Source organism: Nannospalax galili, unplaced genomic scaffold, assembly GCF_000622305.1.
Source record: "Nannospalax galili isolate Female #2095 unplaced genomic scaffold, S.galili_v1.0 scaffold788, whole genome shotgun sequence".
Taxonomy (NCBI): domain Eukaryota; kingdom Metazoa; phylum Chordata; class Mammalia; order Rodentia; family Spalacidae; genus Nannospalax; species Nannospalax galili.
In genome coordinates, this window is record NW_008359996.1 from 369,550 (window position 1) to 396,926 (window position 27,377).

Below are 27,377 nucleotides of genomic sequence, written 5' to 3' on the forward strand. Positions count from 1 at the left end.
GAAAACACACCTCAGGTCCCAGTTACTTAAGGAAGCAAGAGGACTTTTTAAGTACACAAAAATGGGTTTGCAACTATTCCAAGAACAGCATTTGGTCCCTGGATTCAAGATCTTCCATACAAGGAAAAAGCATTTTTTCTGAATTTTCTTTTTTATTTTAAAAATATTCGTTATTTGTTTAAAAATATTGTACATTGAGTATATTCACCTAGCTCATAATGTGTGATAATTCTTATTCATATGAAATTTTATGCCAGCACCATGCCTGCTCCTCCAAAAAGTAGATTAGCACTGAAGAAGTTTGACACCTAGGTAAAAACATCCAAATCTTTAACTCAGGAAGTATGGCCCAGCATCTGATAGGCTGCCCAGGCCACTACTGACCCGTGAGAAGTTGTTTTCATGGCAGTGGACTGATAGGCATAAACAAGACCAGCTCTTGGTGGTAGAGATAAACAGGAAAGTGGATTACTCGGGTGTAGGCAGAAGTGGGGCCTCACGACTGAAGTCCTCCCCACCGGCTGTGGCAGGGTCTGCAGGCTTGCCATCCAGCATTTCTTTGTACTGACGCTTGAAGAAGCCAAGCTATGAGAAGTGGTAAAAACAGAAAATCTGGGTAAGAAAGCATGGAAGGGCACTGAGAGGAGGAGGAAGTTGATGAGAAGGGAACTGAGCTAACTTTGCTTGGTGCCAGGACAGTCATGTGAATAGCTATCATATATTGAAATAGATTGTGTGCCAAGCAGTTGTTACTCCTATATAATCCATAGGAGAAAAACATAGATCCAGTCAGGCAGATTTGCACGCATATATATCATGGTCTGATTTTGATCTCACTTCAGACTATCTGTGATATAAGTCTTATTATTATTTCAAAAATGAGAAAGAAGTCAAGCAATTTGCCTAAGCAACTTGCCTAAATTAAACTGTGAATGATAGAGACCAAACGTGTGCCTAGGCCTGTCGGACAACAGTCCAAGCTTTCACTATACTCTCCTACTCAAGGCTGAGGATTAGTACTGTGAAGAGAAAACACTCACCTTGTACAGTATGGCTGTGATGAGAGCCAGCAACAGTAGACCTCCCACTGAGCTGCCCACCAAGAGGAAGATGGGATCATAGACCTCGTATTCTTCTAGCACCATCTCCACCTAATTTGGAGACCAGAAAGCTGCCTCACACACACTCCCAGCCATGTTCCCAGACTTTAACTCCCTCCCCTCTTTACCCAGGCTCTGTTCCAAGGGCTGAGATACAAAGGCACTCATGTACTCTGAGGCACCTGTCCTGCTTACAGACCTTCATCCCTCCTCCCTCTGGGCCTGCAAATCCCTCAGCCAGGACCACAGATTGAACATCAGGATCCTACCAGCCTAGTCACAGTCTGCCACACTGCCTACCTGGGCTCTCAGGAATGCCTCCTGTCCTGGAATCTGGGAATATACAGATGTGTTGAAACTGATTTCAGCCACACTCATGACCAACACCTTCTTCTGCAATGTCTGAGAAAGACAGGGTGGGGCAGAGCTGGGAATTAGATCTGGAGGGAACTCAGGGTTCAAAAAATGTCCTGGCCTAAGGATGCCTCAGACCCACCAGGCACACATGGACCAGGGAGGGCCTCTGCCATTGGCCACACACCTGGCTGACCCAGCTGAAGCTGAGGTTGCCCTTCAGAATGAAGTCAAGCTCCTCCTGGCTGCCCAGGGAGGGGATGCCACAGCGGAGCCACAGGCAGTCAGCGATGGAACAGTCCTGGGGACAGGAGAGAAATGAAATGAGGAAGAAAGTGTTCACATACAAGGAAATCAAAGAGAAAGTAAAGGCTGTCCAACCTGGGGTAGAGAATGTAAACAATGACAAGCTGACTGTACAACTCTATGATTCAGCAATAATTTCTCTGTGTCCCCCAGGGTAGCTAGGCTTCTCTCACCAGAACAGAATTCCTTTGAATTTGAGTCAGGAAGTCAGAATGCTGGGGAGGTTTCCTCTGTGATGTACAGAGAACATCCTAGAGGAAGAAAGAGAGAGAGAGAGAGAGAGAGAGAGAGAGAGAGAGAGAGACTTAGCTATATAACAATGAACATTTTCCTGATGCAAGAGAGGTAGTACTGTGAAAAGGGATCTTGGTGAGAAAACCAACATAGACTGGCACCTGTGATGGGGTCCTCACAGCCACATCCCACACAACCACACTGTTCAGCATGATGGGAACCCAGAAGTTAACACTAACAGCCAGCTCCCTCTGACTCAGGTTATTCACCTGCAGGAAATGGAGACCAGATAGTATTGTAGTTTCTAGAATACCCCAAATCCCACTTCTTTCCTACCCATAGCTCTCCAGGCTTCTCCATCTTGAGCTGAGACTGACATGAATATTCCCTAGCTTCTCACTCGGTATCGATGTTTGGCCTCTTTCCTGTTCTTCTCATCAGAAGATGAAAAGTTGAAATACTTGGTGGAGTCTTCCTGCCTGGAGAAAAGGGCATGTTGGTGAAAGGCAGCCGAGACCATCTCCACTTGAGCCCCAGCTTGCTGCAGAGAGCTCCTTTGGGCCCAGCAGATGACTCCGGAAAACAACAAGTTTCCGTGTACCTCTGCAGCCCGAGTGCCAGCTTTTCCTCTCCTCTTCCTCCAATGTCCTTTGCCCCAGCCACTCAGTTTCTCCCTTGATGCCCCTGGCTCTTTTATAGCCCCATGGCTTCACTCAAGCTCTTTCTTTAGTTTGAGATGTTCTTACTCTTGTTCTAGGAATTTTCACTTCAAGCCCCAACTTAAACATTTCCCTGGAGGAAAAAGGCACTCCTAATGCTTTCCTCAATAGACACACACTAGCCTCAGAGAATCCTTGCCAGCTGTCTGCCAGAACAAATATGCCTGCAGAGATGCTATGAAGTGACAGCTAGATTACTCAGGGGAAATGGAGTGCAAGCCCGTCTCTTGGTGGCAATAATGACAGTGGATGTGGTCACAGTGGGGCAGGTAAGTAAATGTGAAAGAAAATGGTGCACAGACCTAGAGGGGACATAAGTGTTCCCAACCGAAAGATTTCCATCTACCAACCGTACACGGTCTGTCTTTCTTTTTTAAAAAATTAATTTTAGCAGGGAGAGGTGGTGCACACCTTTAATCCCAGCACTTGGGAGGCAGAGGCAGGCAGATCTCTGTGAGTTCAAGGCCAGCCTGGTCCACATAGCGAGTTCCAGGACAGCTGGGACTACAGGGAGACCCTGTCTCAAAAAAAGACCAAAAAAAAAATTAATTTTAATTTTATTTTGGTTTTTTTGTATTTTTGAGACAAAGTCTCACACTATAGTCCAAGCTGGCCTAGAATTCACTGTGTAGCCCAGACTGGCTTTAAAAGTGTAGCAATCTTCCTGCCTCTGGCTTCCAAGTGCTAAGATTACATCTGTGAGCCAACACAGTTTGCTTAGCCGCTGCTTTCGGTAAACATTTTCATACACCAGGCTATTTGGATAGTCCTGGAGACTTCAAGTCAAGCCAGAATCCTTGCCTTCTTGATATTTAAGAATATTAAGAATCTAATATCTCACTAGGATGAAGAAAATAAAAAGATCATGCATCATGGCGCACACCTTTAATCCCACCACTCAGAAGGCATAGGCAGGCAGATCTCTGGGAGATGGAGGCCAGCCTGCTCTCCACAGTGAGTTCCAGGTCAGCTGGGGCTACAAAGAGATCCTTTCTCAAAAGAAAAAAAAAGTCAAAAAGAGGAAGGCAAAAAGGAACTGCACTTTCCACCAGCACCCAAACATCAGATCATCTACCCAGAAACTCTGTGGGCCCAACAGTTTTCACACTATCAACTTGCTGTTTACAGAAGGGACTGAGAACATAGCTCAGTGTCAGACCACTTGCTTAGCATGCACTAGGCCCCAGGTTTGATTCTCAGTACAAAGGCACTGGTGACAAATTGTCTGAGTTTCACATCCGAGATTTGCCACTTCCTACCCAAAGGAGTAACTTGAGATAAGTTATTTAACCTTACTAGAGTCCTGTCATTTTTTCCTCCCTGAAATAGGGATGCTAATAGAGTTGTGATGAGGATTGGTGCAGCATCCAGCACAAATGTGTTCTCCATAAGCATTAGGGTTTGCTAGCCAGAATTCCTCTTTGATCCCCAAACAACTTCTATCTGTGCTCCCACGTTCTTACCTTAAAATCTTCCAGTTCTAAACTCTTCCATTTAAAAACATTTAACTAATTTATTTGCAGGGGGTGCCATAGCACACATGTGAAGGTCAAAGGACAACTTGTGGGAGTCAGTTCTCTTCTTCTACATGTGGGTCCCAGAGATCAACCTCTGGTCATTAGGCTTGGCGGCAGGTGCTTTCACCCACTGAGCAATCTCCTCAGCCTTAAGCCTCTCCTCAGATCTAAGCAAATCACCCAGCCTTCCTTAGTCTTCAGAGAGGTATGTAGCATATGACAGTGGGCACAGGCTCTCTCCAGAAGAATCATCTGGGCCCACTTATTTGCTTTGCACCTCATAAGCAACTTGTTATGCAGGTTGGCTTTGTAGGTTGGCCTTGTAGGAGACACTGAATATGACTTACTTGGTAAATATAGGGTCAACTTACTTAATCTCTTGATTTTTTTAATTGGTGAAAATGAGAGTAACAATATAGTTACTGAGAGGATTCAATGACTATAAATACACATATAATAAAAGCAACACCCCCCCAAACTCCACAATAACCAAAATGTTTGAAATAGCCTAAGTATGTATAACTACAAGCTCTAGTATAAGTATTTCCCTATGGACAGAAGGGGAAATTCACACATGTAGTCCATGGGTCATGTCACTGACAATGACACATTGAACCTCACCCCCTCCAGTACACCTATAAATTCAGAAGCAAACTTGGCCCATGGTACTCTAAACTTTGAGATAGCTAGTTCTCTCTCTCTCTCTCTCTCTCTCTCTCTCTCTCTCTCTCTCTCTCTCTCCAGTGTTGAGAGTTCCTTGCTTGCTTCCAGCCTGACCTGGCCCTGCTTACCCACCCACCTTCAAAACCCACAGCAAGAGCTCTGCCCTTGATGCTCCCCTGACCTTTCTCTTCTTCTCTGTGGTAACAGACCATATCCTGTTGGGCACAAGCTCCCCAGGTCAGAGGGCTCAGAAAAGTCTTGTTCTCAGTCTAATAGCTTTACTTAGCATGTTCATGTTTAGCACCAAGAATTGGCATCAAATGAAAGAAAGACTGAATATTGGAGGAAGAAAAGGAAGTTAACAATGGCGACAAGGTGTCCCACAAGAAGACCATTTCATCAGAGAAGAACTGCACAGTCTTTCACGGTGTGCTCTAAATATATGGCTGGGAACCTGCACAATAATTTCCAGGGGAGGAAGCTTAGAGGCTAGTTTACTTGGGGTATGGTTTGAATTTGTCCTCCCAGGGTTCATACACTTGGAACTTGACCCTCAGGTGGCATTGTTGAAGGTTGTGGGACTTTTAAGAGGTGAGATCTAGTGAGAAGTTGCAAGGCTGCACCTGCTCCCTGCTCTGCATTTCTGTCTTAGTTATGTGATCTCAGCCTCTAGCACACAGTTCTGCCATTGAAGCATCATCTGCCATAGGTAATGTAGTCAAGGGGACTCTGATCAGACCTGGCTCTGCTGTTTGGACTGTCAGCCTCCAAAACTGTGAGCTAAGTAAACCTCTTTTCTTAAAGAGAATGCTGTCTCAGTCCACTGCAGTAAAACAGGCTAATTCACATGCTCATTATAAAAAGAGCTAGCTGAGCTGTGATAGGAGGTACCAGACTTGGAGGAAGGTCAAAGACCATAGGTCCGAGGGAAGGACTAAGGAGTAAGTACCTGCTGATAACCGTGTACACCATGTATTTCACTGGGAGCTCCAGCTCGAAGGTAGTCTTGTTGGTTCCAGGCTTATTATTCTCACTGAAGAAAGAGAGACGAATACAGTTGTGAAGGAATCCCAGAAAGGAAAATCCAGCTGGGGCATAAGCCTGGAGATGAGGGACATACCATAGCTCACCTGCTTGCATTGGCCCACATAAGCAACCTGTCTCCCAGGGTGGCCTTGTAGGAGACATCAAATGTGATTATGAAGGTGCTCTGCGGGAAGAGGAAAAAAGGAATAGGGGAGATGGTCATCTCGGAGTGAGGGAAGGGAACAAGTCAGCAAGGAAGCACAGTGCTGAGGATTGGGGAGGCAGGAACTGACCTTAGCACCTTCTCGGAAGACAGGGTGATTAATGCTACAGCTGCTGCTCTTCAGGCCCACATCCTCTGTGGGCTCTGCCTCACAGGCCAGATGCAGGGGGTGCGGATGAGCTTGCTTGTAGGGGAGAAGGAATTCAAACAAGTTACCCACATGTATATATGACATAATGACCATGCAGAGTGGTAGGGACATGGACAGACTTTCCAATAAATGATGCCAAGAAAACTTGCCCCATACCGAAAATAAAACTACAGAGAGGAAAAAAAGAAATTAGATCTCTACCACACTTTATACATTGAAATAAATTCCAGCTGATTTAAAGACTTATACGCACAAAAGCAAAATATAAAGATTTTTTTTAAAAGGTAACTGTTTTTATAGCCTTGAGGTGGGAAAGAAGGGGGCCACCTGCTGCAGGGAGGTGGGGGAGTGCTGGGAGACAGACAAAAGCAGCTGCAGCCAGGCAGGTGGAGGCTCAGGGCAAGACCCATGCGCAGGGTCAGGGGATGAAGGGAAGACTAGGGGGTAAAATTTCTTAAACAAGACTCACACACAAAAATACCAAATACAAAATCAACCACAGCCAAATTAAGACATTCTTTATGGTGTCAAAAACACTGAGTGATAGGATTGCAAAACTAAGCAAGAGGCTGAGGATTTCAACAACATCACTAGAGCAGCATGTGCAAACAGAATGTGTAAAGAATTCTTACAAACTAACTTTTAAAATATAGGCAAGAACATAAAAAATATGTAGATAAACAATCCCCAAAGGAAAAATCCCAAAGTACCAGGAAATGTATATGTTTACCCTTGCTAGAGTAAAGTAAATGAAAACTTCAGCTACTGCAACCAACTGACAACTGGATGTGACAAGTGACTGGTGCAGACAGAAAGTCAAAGGAACGCTCACATCTTGCCAATTAGAGTCTAAATAGGTAAAAATACTTCTGAAAAATGGGCTGGAGAGATGGCTCAGCGGTTAAGAGCACTGACTGCTCTTGTAGAGGACCCGAGTTCGAGTCCCAGCACTCACATGGGGACTATGCACCATCCTTAACTCCAGTTCCAGGGGAAACCGAAGCCCTCTTCTGACCGCCACGGCACTGCACAATGTGGGTGCACTCACATACATACAGGCATACACTCATACACATAAAAATAATAAAATATTTAAAAACTACTTCTGAAAATGATATTGAAAAAGACTAATTATCAGAGAATCCACGTGTGCTATAACCTTCCAAAATATCAGGCTCAAGAACAGTCATGGCACAAATCAGGAAAACAACCATCAGCTGTAGAATGGATATGCAGTGGCACAGTCATACAAAGAGATCCTACGAAAACATCCTACAGCTATGGTAGGGCTTGAATGAGATGTGACCCACAGGCTCACGTGTTTGTATACTTTGTACCCAGGAGCAGTGTTGTTTTGAGAGGCTGTAGAACCTTTGGTGCTTATCAGCCTAGCTAGGCGATGGCCATCTGGCTGACCTTGAGGGGTATACACGGCCTCCTTTTGGCCTGACCTCTTGCTTCTTTGCTGCTGAGGTGTAACCAGCTCCCTCATACTGCTGATGCCATGGATCAAGCCTCTGCAGCCGCTGTGTGTTCCCTGCCACGATGAGCCTTACCTTCTAAAATCTGAGCCAAATAAACCTCTCCTCCCTTAGGCTGTGTCTGGCTGGCATTTGGTCACAGCGATGTAAAAGTCACTACAAGGGACATGGAACAGCAAGGGTACGTCTCACAAACATAACACTGAAGGGAAGACTCGGGACACAGAAGAGTGCATCCAACATGTTTCCATTTGTATGAAGTTTGGCTATAAGAGAACTGAACGGTCTGATTTAGGGACACACCCAGGAATGGTAAACCTATAAATATCTGGAAATTATTATCATGGAGTTGAAAGTGGGGCCGCTTTTTGGAGAAAGACTGGGATTGCAATAAGGAAAGACACATAATGAGAGACCTTTGGGTTTGTAGAAGTGTTTTACTTTTTGACCAGGAACTAATTACATGGATGCTTGCTTAATATTATTCATCAACCTGTACATGGGCTTAATACATTTCTATCTCAGTAGGTATACATACAATCTATGATGATACATAATATCTAATGTACACATCACAGAAGAATGAAAAAGAGCTTATGTTATCTCCAGGAATTATAGGACAGGGGAGAGGCCTTTTGATTTGGATATGGCTTAAGCACCTGAAGGCTTTGTGTTTGGAAATTTAATCCTCATTATGAGATATCAGGAAGGTGGAAATTTAATCAGACTGTGTGGTATTTAGAAGTGGAGACTTTGAGAATCAATTAGGATTAGATAAGATCATTAATGTGGGTCCCCCATGTTTGAAGAAGAGGAAAAACCAAACCACACACACACACACACGCACACACACGCACATTCACACACACACACACACGCGCAAGCTCTCTCACACACTCATACACGCACGCACACACACACGCACACTCACACACGCACACGCACACTCACACACACGCACACACATGTTTGAAGAAGAGGAAAAACTAAACCACACACACACACACACGCACACACACGCACATTCACACACACACGCACACACACACACGCGCAAGCTCTCTCACACACTCATACACGCACGCGCACACACACGCACACTCACACACGCACACGCACACTCACACACACGCACACGCAAGCTCTCTCACACACTCACACACACACACACACACACACTCTTCCTGTCATTGCAATGCCTTGAACTACCTCAAGACTCTGCCAACAAGAAGGCCACCACATGTGTCACCTTAACTTTGCACTTCCAGAATAGTAAGCTAAAATACTTATCTCTTATAATTCACCTAGTCTGTGATAGTTTGTTATTGGCAAAAGAAAATAGACTAATCCAAGGCCCCAGACACCTAGAGCCCAAGGGAGCTGTTTACCTGTGCCTTTGACACCTGTCGGTAAGACAGTCCTGCTGGGTAGTAGAATTTGACTACAGTTCCATAGCAGTCCTCCCCCTCGTTCCACACAGTGACTGTCACATTGAGCTCCACGGAGCTTCCTACCACCAAGGTCTGCAGGCTAAGGAGGGAAGATCAAACCTGAAGAAGTGACTCCACTGGAGATAAGTTGAAATGAAATTGAACCAGGGGCAGGGGCAACATGGTGGGAATTCATGAACTATGAGCTGATAACATTCCAACTCAATTCATTTTGTAGAAAGATGATCTAAGGGGATCACAAGTACTCTCATCCTGTGAGGATGTGGGACCCAATGTGCTTACATATGACAGAAGATAGCACTCACCCCGAGAAGCTAAAGTTGATGCCTAGGTCCCCTTCACAAAGGTCATCTTGCCTACAGTTCTTCTCAAAGGGGAGCTGCAACAAAACAGTTTGCTCTCTTCTCAGCCCATCTCCTAGTCTTTCTCTAACCCCCTCGTTGGGAGCCCTCATCAAAACTGACCATTAGCAAGTTGTTGCATCCAGCACTCTGATAGACACCAGGAGGGAATGGAGATAGGGGTACAGATTGGACTATAAAACATAAAAAGATCTTGTGATAACACAAGATCTTGACTTCAGCACAGTAAAGTTCAGTTGGGTCGAGTCCAATGTGGACATCGGCAGTATTCAACAAGCACGACTAAATGAGAGTAATGGGACAGGTTTCCAAATGGGTGGCAGTTTGGGGGCAATGAAAACCACAGGAGAATTAAATACACAAGTGTGCTGAGGAAATGTACAATAAAGACAAATGTAGATGCAGATTGTTTAATTCTAAACCATGTTCTGTTTGGATGATGGGATGATTATAGTGTACCTGGGAGCCAGAGAAAAAGTGGGAGTTGTGAGCTACTGAGTGTGACTTTCGGAGTTTTCTTCAAGGGAAAAGAAGGAAATGTTTTATCAAATGAGAATTACAACCAACGGTAGCTCTAAGGTAGGAATGGGAGAAGCTGGAAGAGATGTTCAGAATGTGAAGTAGAGATTCTTGTCAGGAGAGAATGGGACCAGCTGGGATGTGCGCAAGAGCCTAAGCTGCACAGGGCCTGAGAAGTTGAGTGGAGGCATGTTGGATTTGCTGTTGGCAGGGTACAACTGGGATATGTTGAGTTCTTAAGCACATAGAGACATAAAGCTATCATATCCCCAAGACTCCACTGAAACACTACTCACAGAAGCTGTGACGAGGCCTTGTGAGCCCACATCCAGCACAGGACACAGGTTCCTGCATGAGGCAGGGTCACCCACCAAGGAGAAGTTGAGGCGCAGGATGATGGGATTCATCATATCCTCCACACAGTCCTGAGAGAATAAACAGTGAAGAACCCACCATCTTTCTCATGTCGCACCACTGGAGCTTCTCCACCAAATCCATACCATACCACATCTGAGGTGAGGAGCCAGGTTCCCCATCCCAGCCACCCTCCCCACATCCTCACCCTTCCCACTCTCCACAGCAGAGAGTAGGGACTCTACAGGCTAGTCTTGGGATCTTCATCCCTCTTCCTTTCCCCAAACCCCAAATCCTCACTGGCAAAAGCAGCTTCACTGTTTCACAGTGATCTCCCAGCCCCAGAGTTTTTCTTCGAGTCAAAGTCCAGTTCTTGGTCTCGTCAAAAATGGCACGAGAAATCAGACGGCCTGGATCCAATGCCAGATCATACCTGACAGAGCTCTGGATGTCACCTGCAGTGGAAGGAAGAATGGAAAATGCAAAGGCAAAGAAAACCTAGACATCCTGTTTACATTTATTTGTTCATACTTGTTGAATGCTTTCTATGGGTCATGAGCTGTATCAAGTTCTGGGAATACATATGGAGAAGATGGATAATTGATCTGACAGGTAGATAGATGATAGATGATAGATAGATAGATAGATAGATGATAGATAGATAGATGATAGATAGATAATTGATAGATAGATGATTGATAGATGATAGATTAGATAGATAAATAGATAGATAGTAGACGATAGATAGATAGATAGATAGATAGATAGATAGATAGATAGATAGATAGATAGATAGATAGATAGATAGATAGATAGATAGATAGATAGATAGATAGATAGATAGATAGATAGATAGATAGATAGATAGATAGATAGATAGATAGATAGATAGATAGATAGATAGATAGATAGATAGATAGATAGATAGATAGATAGATAGATAGATAGATAGATAGATGATAGATGATGGATGGATGGATAATAGATGATAGATGATGGATGGATGGATAATAGATGATAGATGATGGATAGATGGATAGATAGATAGATAGATAGATAGATAGATAGATAGATAGATAGATAAAGTCGCACCTTCATGAAGTTCAAAGTCTAGTAAAGACATGTGCCATGGTGTCACAACATGGGCAGTGCAAGGGTGGGCTCTTCTGGTACAGGGAGCATGCCCATTCAGACTTGGTCAGCTGTGAGTGGAGGGTGAGCAGGAGTTGAGTGAAGTGTGAGAAGAAGAGAAGCCACAAATGTGAGAACTCCCAAGTCTCCAGGGGAGAGGGAGGCTGTCCCATTAGCAAAAGCATGGAGGAAAAGGAGTAGAATGAGGTGAGACCAAACGTACAAGCAGGGGCCAAAGCTGGGGGGGGGGTGCAGGGAAGGGCTTGAGTTTTTGTAAACGTAAGGGGAAGCAGTTTAGGGTGTCAGCAGGTGAAGAACCTTGCTTTGCATTTTAGGACCAATGATGCCTGGATCCTTATTGGATAATGGATGAGAGGGTGTAGGAATAGATGTGAGAAGGACTCAGAGAGTCTCTGCTTCGGTGTAGGTAACCAGAAAAGTGGTAGCTTAAGCTGGGGCAGAGGCTGGAGTAGGGGAGAAGAACGAACAGTCTCCAGGTCTTCATAGGCTGAGGTATATGAAGAAAAGGACTTAGGTTTCTGACTCAGGCAACTGAGCAAGGGTTGAAAGATTTGGACTCCTGGGCTCACAGTCCTTTGCAAAGCCTTAGGGGCCTCTAATGGGGTAACACTGGACCAACTTTTAGGAAGATAATCACCTAACTGGTCAGGTGAGCCTTTGTAGATGGTGAGACAGACTGTGGCCTCCCCAGCTTCCAAGATGGTGGGCACCTCTTTCCAGCATTGGTACACAGCCTTTGGCACTTCCACAGGGGCAAACCTCATGGATATCCCCACTTTCAGCACAGGCAGACTCCTAAGAGACATGAGGAAGGGCCGAGGACATAATGCTGGCCCCTGGGAGAAAGGAGGTGGGGAGCAGTACTGATGACCTGAACACACCATGGAAGAGGGTGACGTGGGAGAGTTCTCACCTGAGCAGCAGTACCTGCCCCTGGGCTCCCACAGCCAGGTCCACCAGTCCATCCTGGGTGAAGTCCTGACCCCCACTTAGTGATTGCCCAAAATACTGGAGCCTGGAGGAGAGCTGGGAGCCAGTGACCCGCTGATCAAAGAAGCAAAGAAAAAATAAAAATCAGTAGCTGATTGTCCCCAGGTTTCACAGTAATTCTGTAACCCTACCATTTGGGAGCCTGAGGTGAAAGAATGAAGAGTTTCATCCTGGGCTGATCAATGAGACTCTGCCTCAACCCTCCTCCAAAGGGCCGATGGCAAAGCCGTGACTCAGAACAAAACTACAGTAAAAGCATATCAGAACAAAACTGAAAAGGGGGAAATGAAGGATCAGGAGTTGAAAGCAAGCACTGTTAGCATCTCAGGAGACTCTCAGAAAGAAAGATACGGACCTTTCTGCAAGTCCATCTCATCGTGAGGATGAAAGTTAACAATAAAGCAAAAATACAACTCTAGGATTATAATAGAGTCATCATTTGCTCATCGTGTGTGGTCATCCATAAACACTTGATAAATGCAGGGCCTACTGCACACACTATTGCCTTTACAAGAAACTCGTGGAGTGGTTTGATCATTTCTATGTTTCACCAAAAAAAAAAAAAGAGGATCATAGAATATTATAGATCATGTGAATTGCAGAAGAGCCCCAATCCTCATTAGTGAAAGTCATAAATCTCTTAAAGTGTCTAACTGGCCCTAAATTGGCAGCATGGCCTTGTTCAGGCCTTACCAACTGGTCACTCCCTGGACTGAGAAAGACCGTTTATGGAGCCCACCTGTCTCCTTTGGTGCTATAGATAACTCACCGCCTGTCTGAGCAAACAATCTTGGGAGAAGAGACCCTCAAGGACACCAGACCCTGGCACAGAGTTAACTCTTGCAGCTGTGTGCAGCAGAGTTCCTATAAGACCAGACTGTTCCCCATTTCATTGCAGATAATCATTCCTCGAGGAACAGCTCTTATCAGCCTTTGCTGGGTTCCCTGCATCCAGGGAGCACATTCTTTGCCTGTTGTAGGTCTGGCTCTGACTCTTATTTCTAAACTTTAAACTCCTTCCTTTTGCTGCCCTCCTAAATCTAACAGAATCTAAATCAGCCACTTAGCCAAAGGGCATACAGCAAATGAGGGCAGGTGTGGCCAGGGATTTGACACAGAGTTTGACGCTTGGTCTCTTACTCATAAAGCTGCCACAACAGATCAAAAGCTGCTTCAAAGGGAAAAAAATAAAAATAATTTAAAAAAAGATTTGTATTTAGTTCAACGAAATAAACTACTGAAGAAATGCTGAGGTGGAGACCCAAGACATGGAAAGGGAGGAGGAACTAGAAAAGGCTGAACACAAGGTCTCACCTGGCTGGGCGAGGGACCGATGACCAGTTTTGAGGCTCCATGAAATATGTAGACAGCACCCCGGTTCTCCTGCTCTCCAGGTGCACCGACAGCCACATCTGTCAGGCTGTCCCCATTCACATCCCCCAGCACTGTCAGAGCCGCCCCAAAGCGGCCCCAAGGATGGCCCTGCTCCCCATGGAGAGTGGCCTCACACTGCCACCTGCTCCTCTGCAGAACAAAATCAGCATCAAGTCCAACCTGGGCAGCCCTCCACCCCACAGCCAGACACCACCCAGCCCAGGACCCCAAAGAGTGAGTCACTTACCCCCCTGGGCATGGGGCACACAGACACCTGGCCCCCTCGGTTCTGCTCATAGTAATGGGGGGCCCCAATCAGGACCAGGTCTGTGTTGCCATCTCTGTCCATGTCCACAGAGCAAAGGGAGGCCCCAAAGTAGGAGCCAATCTGGAGGACCGAGCCAGAAGTCATCCCACTTGCCCTGCCAGATGCCCCCTTGGGACCAGGTCCGGCCTCTCTCCCAGCACCATGACCTCCTCTTTGGGCCCACAGACCCTGCATCTCCTCCTTCTCCACCCTGGTCTCGCAGCCCACCCTCAAGCTCCTCTCTGGCTCCCTCCATACCAACCTGAGTCCCTCTGACTTCAGATTTTGGCCTCCACTGCCTGGATTCCTGGGTAAAGATGACAGCCTTCCCGGTGTGCTGGTGGCGAGGGGCCCCTAGGACCAGGCTGTAGACCCCCTTCCAAAAGGCCAGCTCAGTGGAGTAACCTGAGGGGCCCAGGCCTCAGCACCAAGGCTCTCCCAGCTCCAGCCAGCTCATCCCCCACCCTGCCCACCCCTCCCACGGCCTCTTCTCACCCAGGTAAGCATCCCTCATGTCCACATTCTCCTGAGACATGTTGATGAAGGTGGGTCTCATATTTGGAGGATACAGGAAGACACCTCCAGACCAGCTGAAGCTTCCCACAGCCCCCAGAACTGGTCCATCCTGAGAGGAGGGTATTCCAAGGCTGAGTAGGTTGTAGCAAGATGCCAACATAGTCCAGGGAAGCCTTCCCCAAACACCTCTCCTCACTTTGGTTTTTCTTCTTCCTTGGTTCTTACCAGCATCCTCTGTGCATTAACTTCTGGTGTCTCTGATACATTTCCCTGTCCCTGTCAAGCCTGCCCTCTTCATTCACATCCTGTTCCACCTCCAACATTGCTGGTATCTGCTCTACCTTCTCCCATCCCAGCATCAAGCCTTCCAAAACCCAATATGTAGGCATCATTCTTCTGGAAAACCATCACCAACTCCCTTGGGATGTCATCTGGGCCCCTTCCCAATCGGATCCATGCAGTTACTCTCTGTTCCCAAACACACTGAGCCTTTGGCCTGACCACCCCTCAACCCTCTTTCAGCTGCTCTCTGGAAAAATCCACCTTAAGTTCACACCCTTGTGATGTCTTCTTCAGCACCCATAGGTATCAGTACTTGGTACTCCCCAGCATGCCTTGCTCATTGTCTTTTAAACTTTTGATTACAGAGAACTTAGAAATTTTAAAAAGCAGGGGGCTGGAGAGATGGCTCAGCGGTTAAGAGCACTGGCTGCTCTTGCAGAGGACCTGGGCTGGATTCCCAGCACCCTCAAGGCAGCTAACAACCGTCTATAACTCCAGTTCTAGGAGAATCCAGCGCCCTCTTCTGACCTCTGCAGGTATTTCGTGGCACAGATGCACTCACATACATGCAGGCAATACATTCATACACATAAAATAAAAATAATAAATAAAATATTTTTAAAGAAATATAAAAAAGCAGAAAGAAACGTCTAATGAACTCTGTGTACCTTTGACCTGGCTCTGGTGATCAGTTCATAACCAACTCATTTCATTTCTACCACGCCCTACTCACCCCCACAAGGAAGGAAGGAGATCCCCCTAGATGCTTTGAGCACACATCTACCTTCAAACAAGTCTTGTTGCACCACCATGCCTCTGGTCCATGTGGTCTGGTCCTTCCCACCTCTCCAGCCTCTTCTTCCCGGCTGCCCCGGCTGCCCCTGCTGTGCTGGCCCTTTGCTTTTTCTAGCACAATGGCTTTATTTCTGCCTCAGGACCTTTGTAGTTGGAAATCTTTGCCCAGATTTTTTCAGGACTGGCCCTTTCTCATCATTCAGCATCGTCTGACTATCTTTCCTCTTCTATTCCACTACTTAGTATAGTCTGAAAGTGTTTAAATGTGCTCTCTCCACTACAACATGTGCTCCATGAGAGTAAGAGCCTTGACTGTCCTCCACTCTGCCCTGTTTCTGGCACCTAAAGAACAGCCTGATGTTGCTCCTTGATTAGCCAGAGAACCTAAGGACCAGGCTGCTTCTGTTCATGCCTGGCCCAGAGCTGACACCTGTTTATTGATTGCACAGTCTACCCACCATTGTAAGAGCCGAACTGAAACCTTCTTGTGCCATCTCATGCTGAAAGGAGCGACTTGTCCTTGATTGGGTTCCTGTGGGGAAGCACGTCACTTAGGTTCTCCATAGCTATGACAGTATTGAGGACTTGGAGCAGAGGGAGAATGGGGTCTGGGATTCCAGCTCTATGGAGCAATTCTGAGGACGTCAGTACTACAGGGGACAACTGAATAACAACCCCTTCAACTCTGAGGCCATGTTCGTCCCCACTCACCCTCGATGGCAAAGATCTTCTCCTGAAGCTTCTTCTGGATGCTGCCAAGTGCTGCAAAGTTGTCCACCTTGAACACATGGTCCTGTGGGGGTGTGGAGCCAATGGTGTTCAGCTCCTGCAGGGCAGTGGGTTCCTGGAAAGCATCTCCCACCTGCAGCAGAGTGGGAGGCAGTTAAGAAGAATAAGCCCACTGGCCAGCCCTTCACCTGTATGAGAGGCAGGCTGGGTCTGGGGGAGAGTGAAGGAGAGACTGTACCCCAATGGCATAGCGGATGATGCCAGCTCTCTCGGCCTGGGGGATGACATCACTGTATTCCAGGGGGTCTCTGTACTTCTGCCCATCCGTGATTACAATTAGGATTTTCTTGGCACTTTTGCGGGCCCCATTTTTGCTATCAAATAGTTCTTTCCTGCAGGGAATAGAGAGAAATGATTACTGAGGCATAATTAATTCCAGAAAGATCATTTTGCAAAGGTTGAAGCTCATATGTAAAGGTTGGAAAGTCCTGGTACCAGGACATGCCAGACTCTATTGGGCATGCTGCAACGTGATTCAGAGTCAGTCACAAGGGTACAGGCCTGTAATCAGCCCTCGGAGCCTGAGGCAAGAGGAGCATGAACTCTAGGCCTTGGTGAGGCCACATAGTGCAGTCTGTCACATACACACACAACTCTACCCCAACTCCCATACCATCCCCTCACCTCCCACCTTCCACCCCGCCCCTGGAAAAAAAAGAAAGGAACGAGAAAAGGAAAAGATCCCTTTTCAGAACGCTACACTAGAAATGAAGACCAGTAACAAAGGTATTCATATATATTTCCTAAAGCTCTGTCCACAACCGAACTTCATTCCTAGGAGGCAGCAGGGTTCAAAGTAGAAGCTCTGGAGCCAGACACACTTTGTATATGTTGTTCACTCTCTCTGAGCAAGATGGTACTTGTGTCATAACTTCTCTCTAAAAATGGCTCCGAATGAATCCTAGCTGGCTCTCCTCCTACAGGAAAACTTGCTTGGTCCATGATTCACTTTTCTCAGTAACATGCATAGGGTTTGGGGGGTTTGGGGGTGTTGCTGAGGTCACAGTCTTGTGCATGTCAGGCAAGTATTCTATCACTGAGCTAGACCCCTAGACATGCTTTTGCACTTTGGGGAGTCCTGAGCCACGGAGAGAGGAGTCTGGCTACGCTATTAGAGGCACCCCTTGGGACAACCGCATGGAAAGAGACCACATGTAGAGATAGGTCCAACCATTCCAGCTGAGCCCGGCCAGCTAGTCCCTTCCTCATGAGCATCAAATGCCTGAAGGAGATCTCTGTGTCTGACTACCTGAGAGACCTCTGCCAAAACAGCAGAGCCTGCCAGCCTTACCTGGGATTTAGGGGGAAAAACATGTTGTTTAGGCCAATTTGATAAAGGATTGTCAAGAAACAATAAATAGTTGAAAAAATAGCATCTGGTTATTAGAAAGACTATATGACCATGAATGGCCCACAGGCAAGTATTAGGTGACAGCTGTGACAGTTGGTTAAAATGTAACTATATACTCTTACAAATGTAAATTCAGAACATACCAAACAACACACCTGGAAACAACCTAAGTGCCCACCATTAGAGAAGGAGTTTACCCAATCATAACTCAACGTCTTCAACTCCTTTCCTGAAGAGCAAAGTAAAAACCATAGCAAGATACAGAAGTTTGTGGGGTCATCTGGCTCTAGTGCTGTACAGACAGACACATAGAAGAAAGGGCGGGTTGGGGTCAGCAAGTGGGGAGAAAGGCATATAGACTATATTTGGAAACAATCCTGGAGTCCCAGTTGAGGAGGTAAAAAGGATCTGCACCATCATTTATGTAGCAACTCCTGTATGCCCTGGCCTGAGCATCTCACACACACCTATGGGCTCTCACTGAATTCTGACAAACAAGTTGTGAGTTCATCTTCCGTGGACACTTGGCTGAGAGTGTTAGTAATGCACTGGATTGCTCATATAGCAAACGAGGAGTAAGGATGGGTACCCATACTGTCTGAAGCCAAGTCCATGCATGTTGCTGCTACAGGTGGGCTTCTAGGGTCCAGCCTCCCAGAGCCAGGTAAAGGAGAAATAACAGGGGAATCTAGTTCTGTGTCCGGAACCAGACTCCAGGGAGGACTCTGCCTACAGCTCCTATTTGCCCCTCTAGTCACTCTCCAGAGACTCTCAAGCCCCCTGAGGAGAACGGGTGCTGACTCAGAGGTAGGAAGCGCTGGGCACATCTGAGGGCCACAGTAAGGAAGGGGACCTTACACCACTTGCTGTATGCCCGTGGCTGTGAACGTCAGGCCTTGTAGCTGGACAATGGGATCCACCAGGCTCTGAGGGTTTGAGCTACTCCAGAATTTGGTGAAGGTGAAGTGGGTCTTCAGAATGTTTGAGTACTGCATCAGGGAGAACTGCAAAAGCCGAGGAGGCCCAGGCTCAGAGCTCTGAAGGTTTTCTTACTTTCCTTCCTCCCTCCCTCCCTCCCTCCCTTGCTTCCTCTTCTCCCCTCCCCTTTCCTCCCTCTCTCCTGCCTTCCTCCTTCTTTCCTTCCTCCCCTTCCCTCCCCCTCACTCCCTTCCTCCCTTCTTTTCTTTCTCCCTTCTTTTTAAAAAATATTTTATTTATTATTTTTATTTTACGCGTATAAGTGTATTGCCTGCATATATATATAAGTGTACCCATGTCATGCAATGCCTGAGACCAGAAGAAGGCATCAGATCCCCTGGAACTGGGGTTACAGACAGTTGTTAGGCACCATGTGGGTGCTGGGAATTGATTCAGGTCCTCTGCAAGAGCAACCAGTGCTCTTAACCAAGCCATCTCTCCAGCCCCCTTCCTTTCTTTGTTTCTGGTACTGAGGAATGACCCCAGAGCCTTGTGTCTGCTAGGCAAGTGCTTTATCGCTGAACTACTACTGCTGTTTATTAAATTTTAATTAAAATGTATTCTTACTGCGTGTGTATGTCTGTGTATCTCTCTTTATCTCTCTCTCTCTCTCTCTCTCTCTCTCTCTCTCTCTCTCTGTGCGTGTGTGTGTCTGTCTGTGTCTGTTTCTATGTGTCTGTGTGTGCACCATGATGTGCATGTGAAAAGATTAACTTTCAGGAGCTGATTCTCTCCTTCCACTCTGGGATCCAGGAATAGAACTCACGTCTTCAAGCTGGGACAGCAAGCCCTTTACCCACTGAGCCATCTCACAGATGGCCCTGTTGTTTGGTTCTGGGTTTTTTTGTGTTGTTGTTGCTGTTTGCTTTTTTTTTGGTTGTTTTTTTTTCCCCTGGGGGTCTTTTTGAGACAGGGTCTCCCTGTAGCCCCAGCTGTCCTGGAACTCACTATGTAGACCAGGCTGGCCTCGGACTCACAGAGATCTGCCTGCCTCTGCCTCCCGAGTGCTGGGATTAAAGGCAGCCACCATGACAAGCCTTGTTGTTATTTTTAATAATCCTTTTATTTTAGAATACTTTGGGGCTTACCAGCCATTTCCCATGTGTTTTAAGATAATGAAGTCATGGAGTATATAGAAAACATAATGAATCTTCACTCGCTTATGTTACCTTCAGAGAGACTTCACAGCTAAGTTATTTTAAATTCCTCTTTTTCTGAACTAGAACCTGAACCTGAACTTACAAGCTCCTCCTGCCTTAGTCTCCCAGGTGCAGGGATTACAGGCATGACTACCACAGCCAGCTCTTTCAATGTTTTTAAAGCACGATGTGGATGCGTACTAAATGCCATGGAGAACGTCCTAGGGTAGGTTTAAATGGCCCTGCACTGGCACCTTGACCTTGGCCCTGTCATGCACTCTTCCACTGAACCACCTCCCCCACCATCAGTGCCAGGCCCCCTTCCTAGGTCTGTATCGCCCTCCCCAGGCCACAGTGCCCAGTATTCACCATGGTGCTGGTGCCCTCGAACTGGAACATCAAAGCTTTGACAAAATCTTTCATCTGGCTAAAGTCACTTTCATCAATACTGCCAGAGCCATCAATCAGGAAAACAATGTCTGTGTCTTGCTCTGGACACTCTGCAATGAAGGAGGAAGGAATTAAAGATGTATGTGTGGGCCCCAGCCATCTCCTGAGGTCAGGAATTCCTTCTTGTCAACAGTCAGGAGCCTAGTCCTGACATTCTGAAGCAGTTTCCAACCCCTCCACAGAGAGGGCCTCTCCCTGCCAGGGATCACTGGTGCTGTCCTCTTCCCACCACGTGGCCTGGACATGGGAGAGGAGGAAGGAAAGGCCAGGGGTCAGGCTCTGTATTCATTCAGTCAACAAACCCTTATTAAACACACTCTCTAGGGATGTCATAAAGCACACAATAGGCAGTTTAGCAAAGTGCTTCAAAGTGCAATTTTGTGGAACCAAAGTGCCTGGCCTTGAATCCCAGCTCCACCACTACCTAGTTGATGAATTCAGATGCATTGCTTAACTTCTCTGGACTTCAGCTTTCCTGTCTATAAATGAGGCTAACCATATTAAATTATTGCAACAATAAAACTGGTTAATATGTATGTAAGGTGATTAATATAGGGCCTGGCCCTCTGTAAGGGTTAACCATTGTCATATGTACCAGGCATTCTTTAGGCCTGCCGAACACACCCGTAATGGATACATGGTGCCTCTCAGCCCCATCCCCTTCCAGTACCGAGGCACTCACTTCCAGCTGGGTACAGCTGGCCAGCAGTAGCCCTCAGTGTCTCAGAGTCTAAGTTGGTGAATTGTTACTGGAGCTCCTAACAGGAGTATAGATGAGGAGTTACTTATAGGAGCAGGGACAACAACTCAAAGACAGCTTTATCACCAAAAAGCCCACCCCAACACAGGTAAGACAACTCACATAAGCTCACAGAGCACGTTACACAACTCGCAGGCAGCTCGACAGTACCAGGAAATCTCTCAGACTCAGTCTCCTCCCCCAGCAGTTGTTTACTGTTCCATAACCTTTTTTTCCTCTTTAAAAAATTTTATTGTATGTGTAGGAGTGAATTGCCTGCATGTATGTAAGTGCACCCATGTCATGCAATGCCCATGCCCCTGGAACTGGAATTATGGACAGTTGTTAGCCACCCATGTGGGTGCTGGGAATCAAACCTGTGTCCTCTGCAAGAACAGCCAGTGCACTTAATCGCTGAGCCATCTCTCCAGTTCGTATTCTATAACCGTTAGGAGTGTGGCCCTGTAGACTCTTTATAAGTTGCTAACCAACACTTGCCCTCTGTCCAGCCTGTTTCCCTCCTGCTCACAAGCTCTTGAGAACATTCTCAAATGAATCTCAGAAAATGCTTCTGGGAAAGTTTGGCCATACAACCCTGGCTTGTTTGGGGTTTTTTGTTTGTTTGTTTGTTTGTTTGTTTGTTTGTTTAAAACAAAACAAATACCTCTGCCCTTGTGGAGTTCACTCTGTAAGGGGAATGATATAGCACATGCACACAGACAAATAGGATACTTCACATTGTCCCCATGCTCGTGCTGGGGGTGTAGGTTATGTGCAGACCTTGTTGTTGCCTCAACAAGCACCCACATCCTGTGTTATCCACAGGGTAGTGAGAGAGCTGACCCACCACAGCCCTGAGGTGCCACATCTATGCTTCAGAGCTGCAACTTGCCTCCCACCACTGAAATGAGCAGGGTTTTTCCTCTCTCTCCGTTCCTCCCCAACCTCATCTGCTCAACCAACTGGAGCTTCAAGGGTGCTAGGGAGAAGTAGGGGCTCACCACTTCCCTTTTTGCTTCTGCATTTACTACACAGTCCAGCCATCAACACAGCGGGCTGAGAATCCTCAGGTCTTCTGTGCTTTAGGCCTAGAGAATGCCTGGGACACGTGACGATGGTGACAACACCTAACCCTTACAGAGGGCCAGGCCCGATATTAATCATTTTATACACACATTAATAAGTTGTATGGTTGCAGCAATCCAACACAGTAGGCGCTGCTGTTATCCGCACTGCCCTGCCCACAGCTTGTGTTTCTGTCCAGTTTTTCAGCTATATAACAAAATCACCAACCTTGTCTCCTATCAGGCCAGTTCTGTGGCAAGTTCTCTCAGTGTCTCCTGTTTCGTTCCCCTTTTATTATATCTACCAGGCTTCCAACAGCCAATGCCTGAGAGCAGCTGAGCATCTTACAGAAAGCAACAAGCCAGCCAGGTAAAGGTTGGCTCTGGGTGTGGCCTTTTTCTATCAGTGGTTTTTGTGGGATATGTAAAAGAAATGTACTGTCTTTTCTATCAAAGGGTTAAATAAGATAAAGCTTCAATTTTAAAAATTTGTAAAGAAGTCTCTTGGCAGAAATTCAAATTCCTCCAGGGCCAGTGCTTCCTGAAGCAAAAATATGCATCCAAGATGGCACTGGGTGCAATTTGTGCTTATCAACTGCATCACTTTAAATCAGTCTACAGTGTTAGAATGTGAGGCCAAGCTCTGACCACTCAGAGTGAGGATAGAACCCCTCTGTGTTAGAAATAAAACCCCAGCCAGACCCCCAGTGCTCGACCCACCCAGATATGGCTGACTGCTTGAACTGGCAAGGCTACACACCTTTCTGCAGAAGTCAGACTCTTTGCCTTATGCCCACAGACATATTTCTAAACAGTTTTCTCATCTGTTAAATAAAAATAAGCCCAGCACCCAGGGTCCTTATATAGGTGCAATAAAGGGACCACATCAGGCACCCAGTACTTCCCAGTGCTCAGACAGAACTCCGTGGGCCCCAGTTCTTTCTGCCTCTACCAAACCTGCCTTGCCTGTGCCAAGTTTATACTCCTCTGCTCTTTTTCATGGGGTACCCCACCTCATGATTTTCAGAGGCATCTATGAGAAGACATTTACCTCCCAGGCTGGACGTAGCCTCTCCTATGTCCAAAGCCCTAGACACCATCTCTCTATTCTTTCTGCTCCCCAAAGAGGTACTAAGTTCATCATCTGTCCGGGAGGGTTGTTGGCTGCTGCTCCAACATTGGCTAAATGCCTACTGTGCCTAGAATCACAGCCTCTCCAGTCTAAGTATGGCCTTCAGCATCCTGTATGGCCCCTGGCTTCCCTTCTTAGACCATGGATGAGGTCATTTGTCTCTACCCTTCACTCAATAAAAACACACAATCATTTTCCAGAATACTAATCATAAGAGTTGTCCATACTATGTGCCAGAGAGAGCGCTAATCATTTTATAGACATTAAATTCCTTCATCTTTATAACTACATGAACATTAAGCCTGTCTTACCAATGAAGAAACTGAAACCCAGAGAATGTCACCTGTGTACATGAAAAACCTGAACCCAGCTATCACCACCATGTAGCCGTCTACAGAGATGCCACTATGGTGTCCCTAGGCCCCATTATTGACACTGACAGAATTGTGCATCACACTTTCTGCAGCTCTGTCATTTGCCACCCTTAGAGAGGGAAGCATTTATTTGGAGAGGAGTCCTGACCTCTCAGCAGTGACCCTCCCAGAACTGTCTCCCTTATGGATGGCTCTTCCTTCATGTTTTTGCCATTAAAAAAAAAAAAAAACAAAGAGGGTTCAGACACCTGTAGCAAATGTGAGACCTTCACATTCCATTCAGCCAGCACATGGATGGCTCCCTTCTGACCCAGTCAGAACCAGCTGAGGGTTCCTGTCCTCCCTGCTAGGCCAGAGCATGCTCCCATAACCTTCTTGAGCTTCCGGAGGCTTCCGCTCAGCCACAGGCAGTCTTCTCTGCAGGAGGCTGAAGAAGGCCTCATGATCTACCCACACTGTGCCCCCCAGAAGCCTCATCTCCAACAAACTTACCTGGCAGGGCCATGGGAACTGCTCGGATGAACTGCAAATCAGAGTCCAGCAGGAGGCAGAAGCCTTTTGTGTACATGTTCTCTGCACAAGCTTTCTGCGCAGTCGGGCCACAAGCCTGGGGACAGAGACGTCTGTGAGCAACACTTCCCAGGTTGCCTCCCAGCCCCCATACACACACTCCTAGCCCCACTCCACTGTCCTCCAGCCCCTGCTGTGCCTCTCATGACCCTCCCATGACTCAAAGAACTCACCAGCAACTGGGAGGAGTTGGTGGCAGCCACAAGGGACAGGCCGAGGGACATGTTCACAGCCTCTGGGGGTACTGAAAGGACAGACACACAGTCACACTCAACTTCAGAACTTCATTTAGGGGGACAGTCTTGGCTGGGAGGTACACATTAGGGGAGCTGAGGGACCTGACACCTGGATTAAGCCACTTACTGTGCAGCAAGATGGGTTGGCATGTGCCAGTAACAGATGTACAGTCGTACAACTGTCCTGTTTGGTTGACCGTCACCACCTCCAGAGGGGCTCCCACCACGAGTCTAGAGAAACAACCATGACATACAATCAGTGAGAGCAGGGTGCTCTGGGCACAAGGAAGTATCTTGCCCTGAGGAAGTAAGACTTCATAGGGAAGTTCTTCGCGTTCGCTCCTTGAGAGGCTGTTTAGAAATCAGGCCTGGGTTACATTTGTGTAAGGGGAGCTTGTTTGCTTGCTTTTCATCTGCATGCATTCATAAATATGTGTGTATTGGGGTATATAAATATTTAGAATTTATCAAAAAAAATATTTTGCACCAAAAATGCCACTTCCCAATCATGAGAACACGTTGAAAAACAATCACCTCAAGCTAAATGAACAATTTCCTAAAGCCATAGCTTTCAAAATAAAGGTGATTTGTATCTGGGCATGACCACTAAATCCCAGCACTCTGGAGGTAGAAGCAGGTGGATCTCTGTGAGTTTGAGGTCAGCCTGGTCTACTTAGCAGGGTTGCAGGTCATCTAGGGCTACATAGAAAGACCCTGTCTCAAACAAACAAACAAAAACAAAAGGATGACTTTGTAATTAATTGAACAAATTTAAATATAATAATATAAGCAGTTTAACTTGGATGATTAAGGCCCTAGAATCTGCACCCATCATTTTATAAACACTATTTACTTGCAAAATGCCTTAACAGGATTTTTTTTTAATTTTGAAAACATTTCATCACTACCATCAATCTCTCCACCCAGACAAGAAAGGCAGGCAAATATTGGTGTGTCATTGAACCAACACTTGGTTCAATGGGTAGTTAAAAGTTCTTTTCTAGAAAGCCACTGCCTTATGGAAAGATGCAACTCTGTGTGTCATGTGTGAGTCAAGGGGTACCTAAGAGCTTCCTGACAGAAACCCAAACAGATGCTGCAGGTTTGGGACCTGATGCAAACGGAGAACACACTTGGCTTTCTTTGCCCAGCTCCTTCCTTATACATAAACTTTGAAAGAAATCAGGACAAACTTCGTAGCAATCTGAATATTACCCGTTATATATTGTTTATTTTAATATACATTGAATACCTTTATATTCTGGTTTGTTCAGACTCTCACTGCATAGCTCAGGCTGGCCTTGAACTCATGATCCTCCTGCCTCGGGCTCCCCAGAGCTCAGATTACAGACCTACATCACCATGCCTGACTGTATTCCGTTTTTCAACGGGACCTAAAAACAAATTGAAGGTGATGGATGCAGAAACAGTGGTTATGTTTGAAATTTTGGGGCGTTGGTGACCAAGAGAGGCAGGATCAGGTAGCCTGGTATAGGGCTATAGGCTGATCTAAGCAGCAGCTACTCCTGGTACATACATATATAAAAATACCGTTGAGTTGGACTCTTTAGCTTTGCGCCCCACAGTCTACATGTGTTACATTTTTAAGCAAAGAAAAAACAAGACCTTGGAACCTGGTGTCTACACCTGACACTTTTTTTCCATCTTCCCAGCTTGCCAGCTCAGTGACAGAACTATGCAGAACTATGGCCTCTGTGGCGCTCTGTTGTTTAGCTCAAACCCTGTCTTAGTCTCACTGCCAACAGCATCTCCTCTGTGGAGCCTCCCGGAATTCCCCCTGGGTTTGCTCTCTTCCTCCCACACCTTGTTCACACCTCCATCTCTTGGGTCTTGAACTCCTTTGTTCTTCCTTTCTGGGACAGGAGAATGGGAACTCCTAGAAGCAGGGCTAGGTATGTAATTTGTGGTATGTGTATTTGCTACAATGCAAAATAAATCTCTTGGGGAGAGATTCCTTCTCATCTCCTAGTAGTTTCTGAGTATTCACTCCCTCAAACTTGGGAATACTCATGGGGCGAGTGCATCCAACCTTGACTATGCCTACCTCATGCCAGGAGAGGAGAGCAACAGTGGCCACTGACTAGGGATGGAATGGCCTCCCACAGAGGTGCTGAGAGGCAGGCACATTTATGAGCCAAGATCTCAACCTCCCAGTTCGCCTCTGTGTGCCCATCCCTCTTTCCTTACAAAGTAGAACTGCAAAGACAGACTCATTAACAATTTAAAGAGCCACAGAGTAGAACCCTAAACTGCAAGCTTAATGAGTATGGGTCTGGTACCATTACACTGGTCACACACCAAGAAGCCACCCAGTGTAGAGGACAAGCTCAAGGGCTCCTTTCCAAGGCCAGATCCTTCTTAGAGTTTTGTGGCCCCGCCTGGGTCCATTCATAAAGAATGATAGTGTCAGAGGCCTCAGAAGAGATATGGAAAGACTTCTCACCAGGTAACACCAGCAGCAGGACCTGAAAGGAATTGGGACAGGGAAGCAGGGAGGGCTTCCTACCGAGATCCACCGAACTGCACGACAGTCTGCCCAAAACCGGCTGCATCCTCTCTGAATATGGTGGGCTTCTCCACATCCAGGTTGAACCCATCACAGGAAGCCAAGACTGAGGAATATAGGGGATGGGGGTTGGAGGTGATCAGAGAAGCCAT

General features: G+C 46.5%; 1 protein-coding gene across 1 annotated transcript; it reads right to left on the minus strand.

The window, feature by feature from the left end:
- Window positions 1-173: 173 nt before the first annotated feature.
- Itgad (integrin subunit alpha D) lies at window positions 174-27,377 on the minus strand. Its single transcript, XM_017795774.2, has 29 exons — window positions 27,226-27,377; window positions 24,826-24,929; window positions 24,636-24,706; window positions 24,385-24,499; window positions 20,503-20,633; window positions 18,875-19,020; window positions 16,844-16,997; window positions 16,588-16,738; window positions 16,335-16,408; window positions 14,779-14,908; window positions 14,546-14,688; window positions 14,224-14,364; window positions 13,917-14,126; window positions 12,526-12,656; window positions 12,250-12,407; window positions 10,761-10,915; window positions 10,403-10,531; window positions 9,531-9,604; window positions 9,163-9,304; window positions 6,213-6,326; window positions 6,024-6,103; window positions 5,843-5,926; window positions 2,395-2,473; window positions 2,156-2,263; window positions 1,934-2,011; window positions 1,642-1,755; window positions 1,401-1,502; window positions 1,041-1,151; window positions 174-585 (listed from the first exon to the last, which is right to left on the minus strand). Exons 1-29 carry the CDS (start codon window positions 27,375-27,377, stop codon window positions 469-471), a joined length of 3,498 nt encoding a protein of 1,165 aa, XP_017651263.1. The 3' UTR covers window positions 174-468.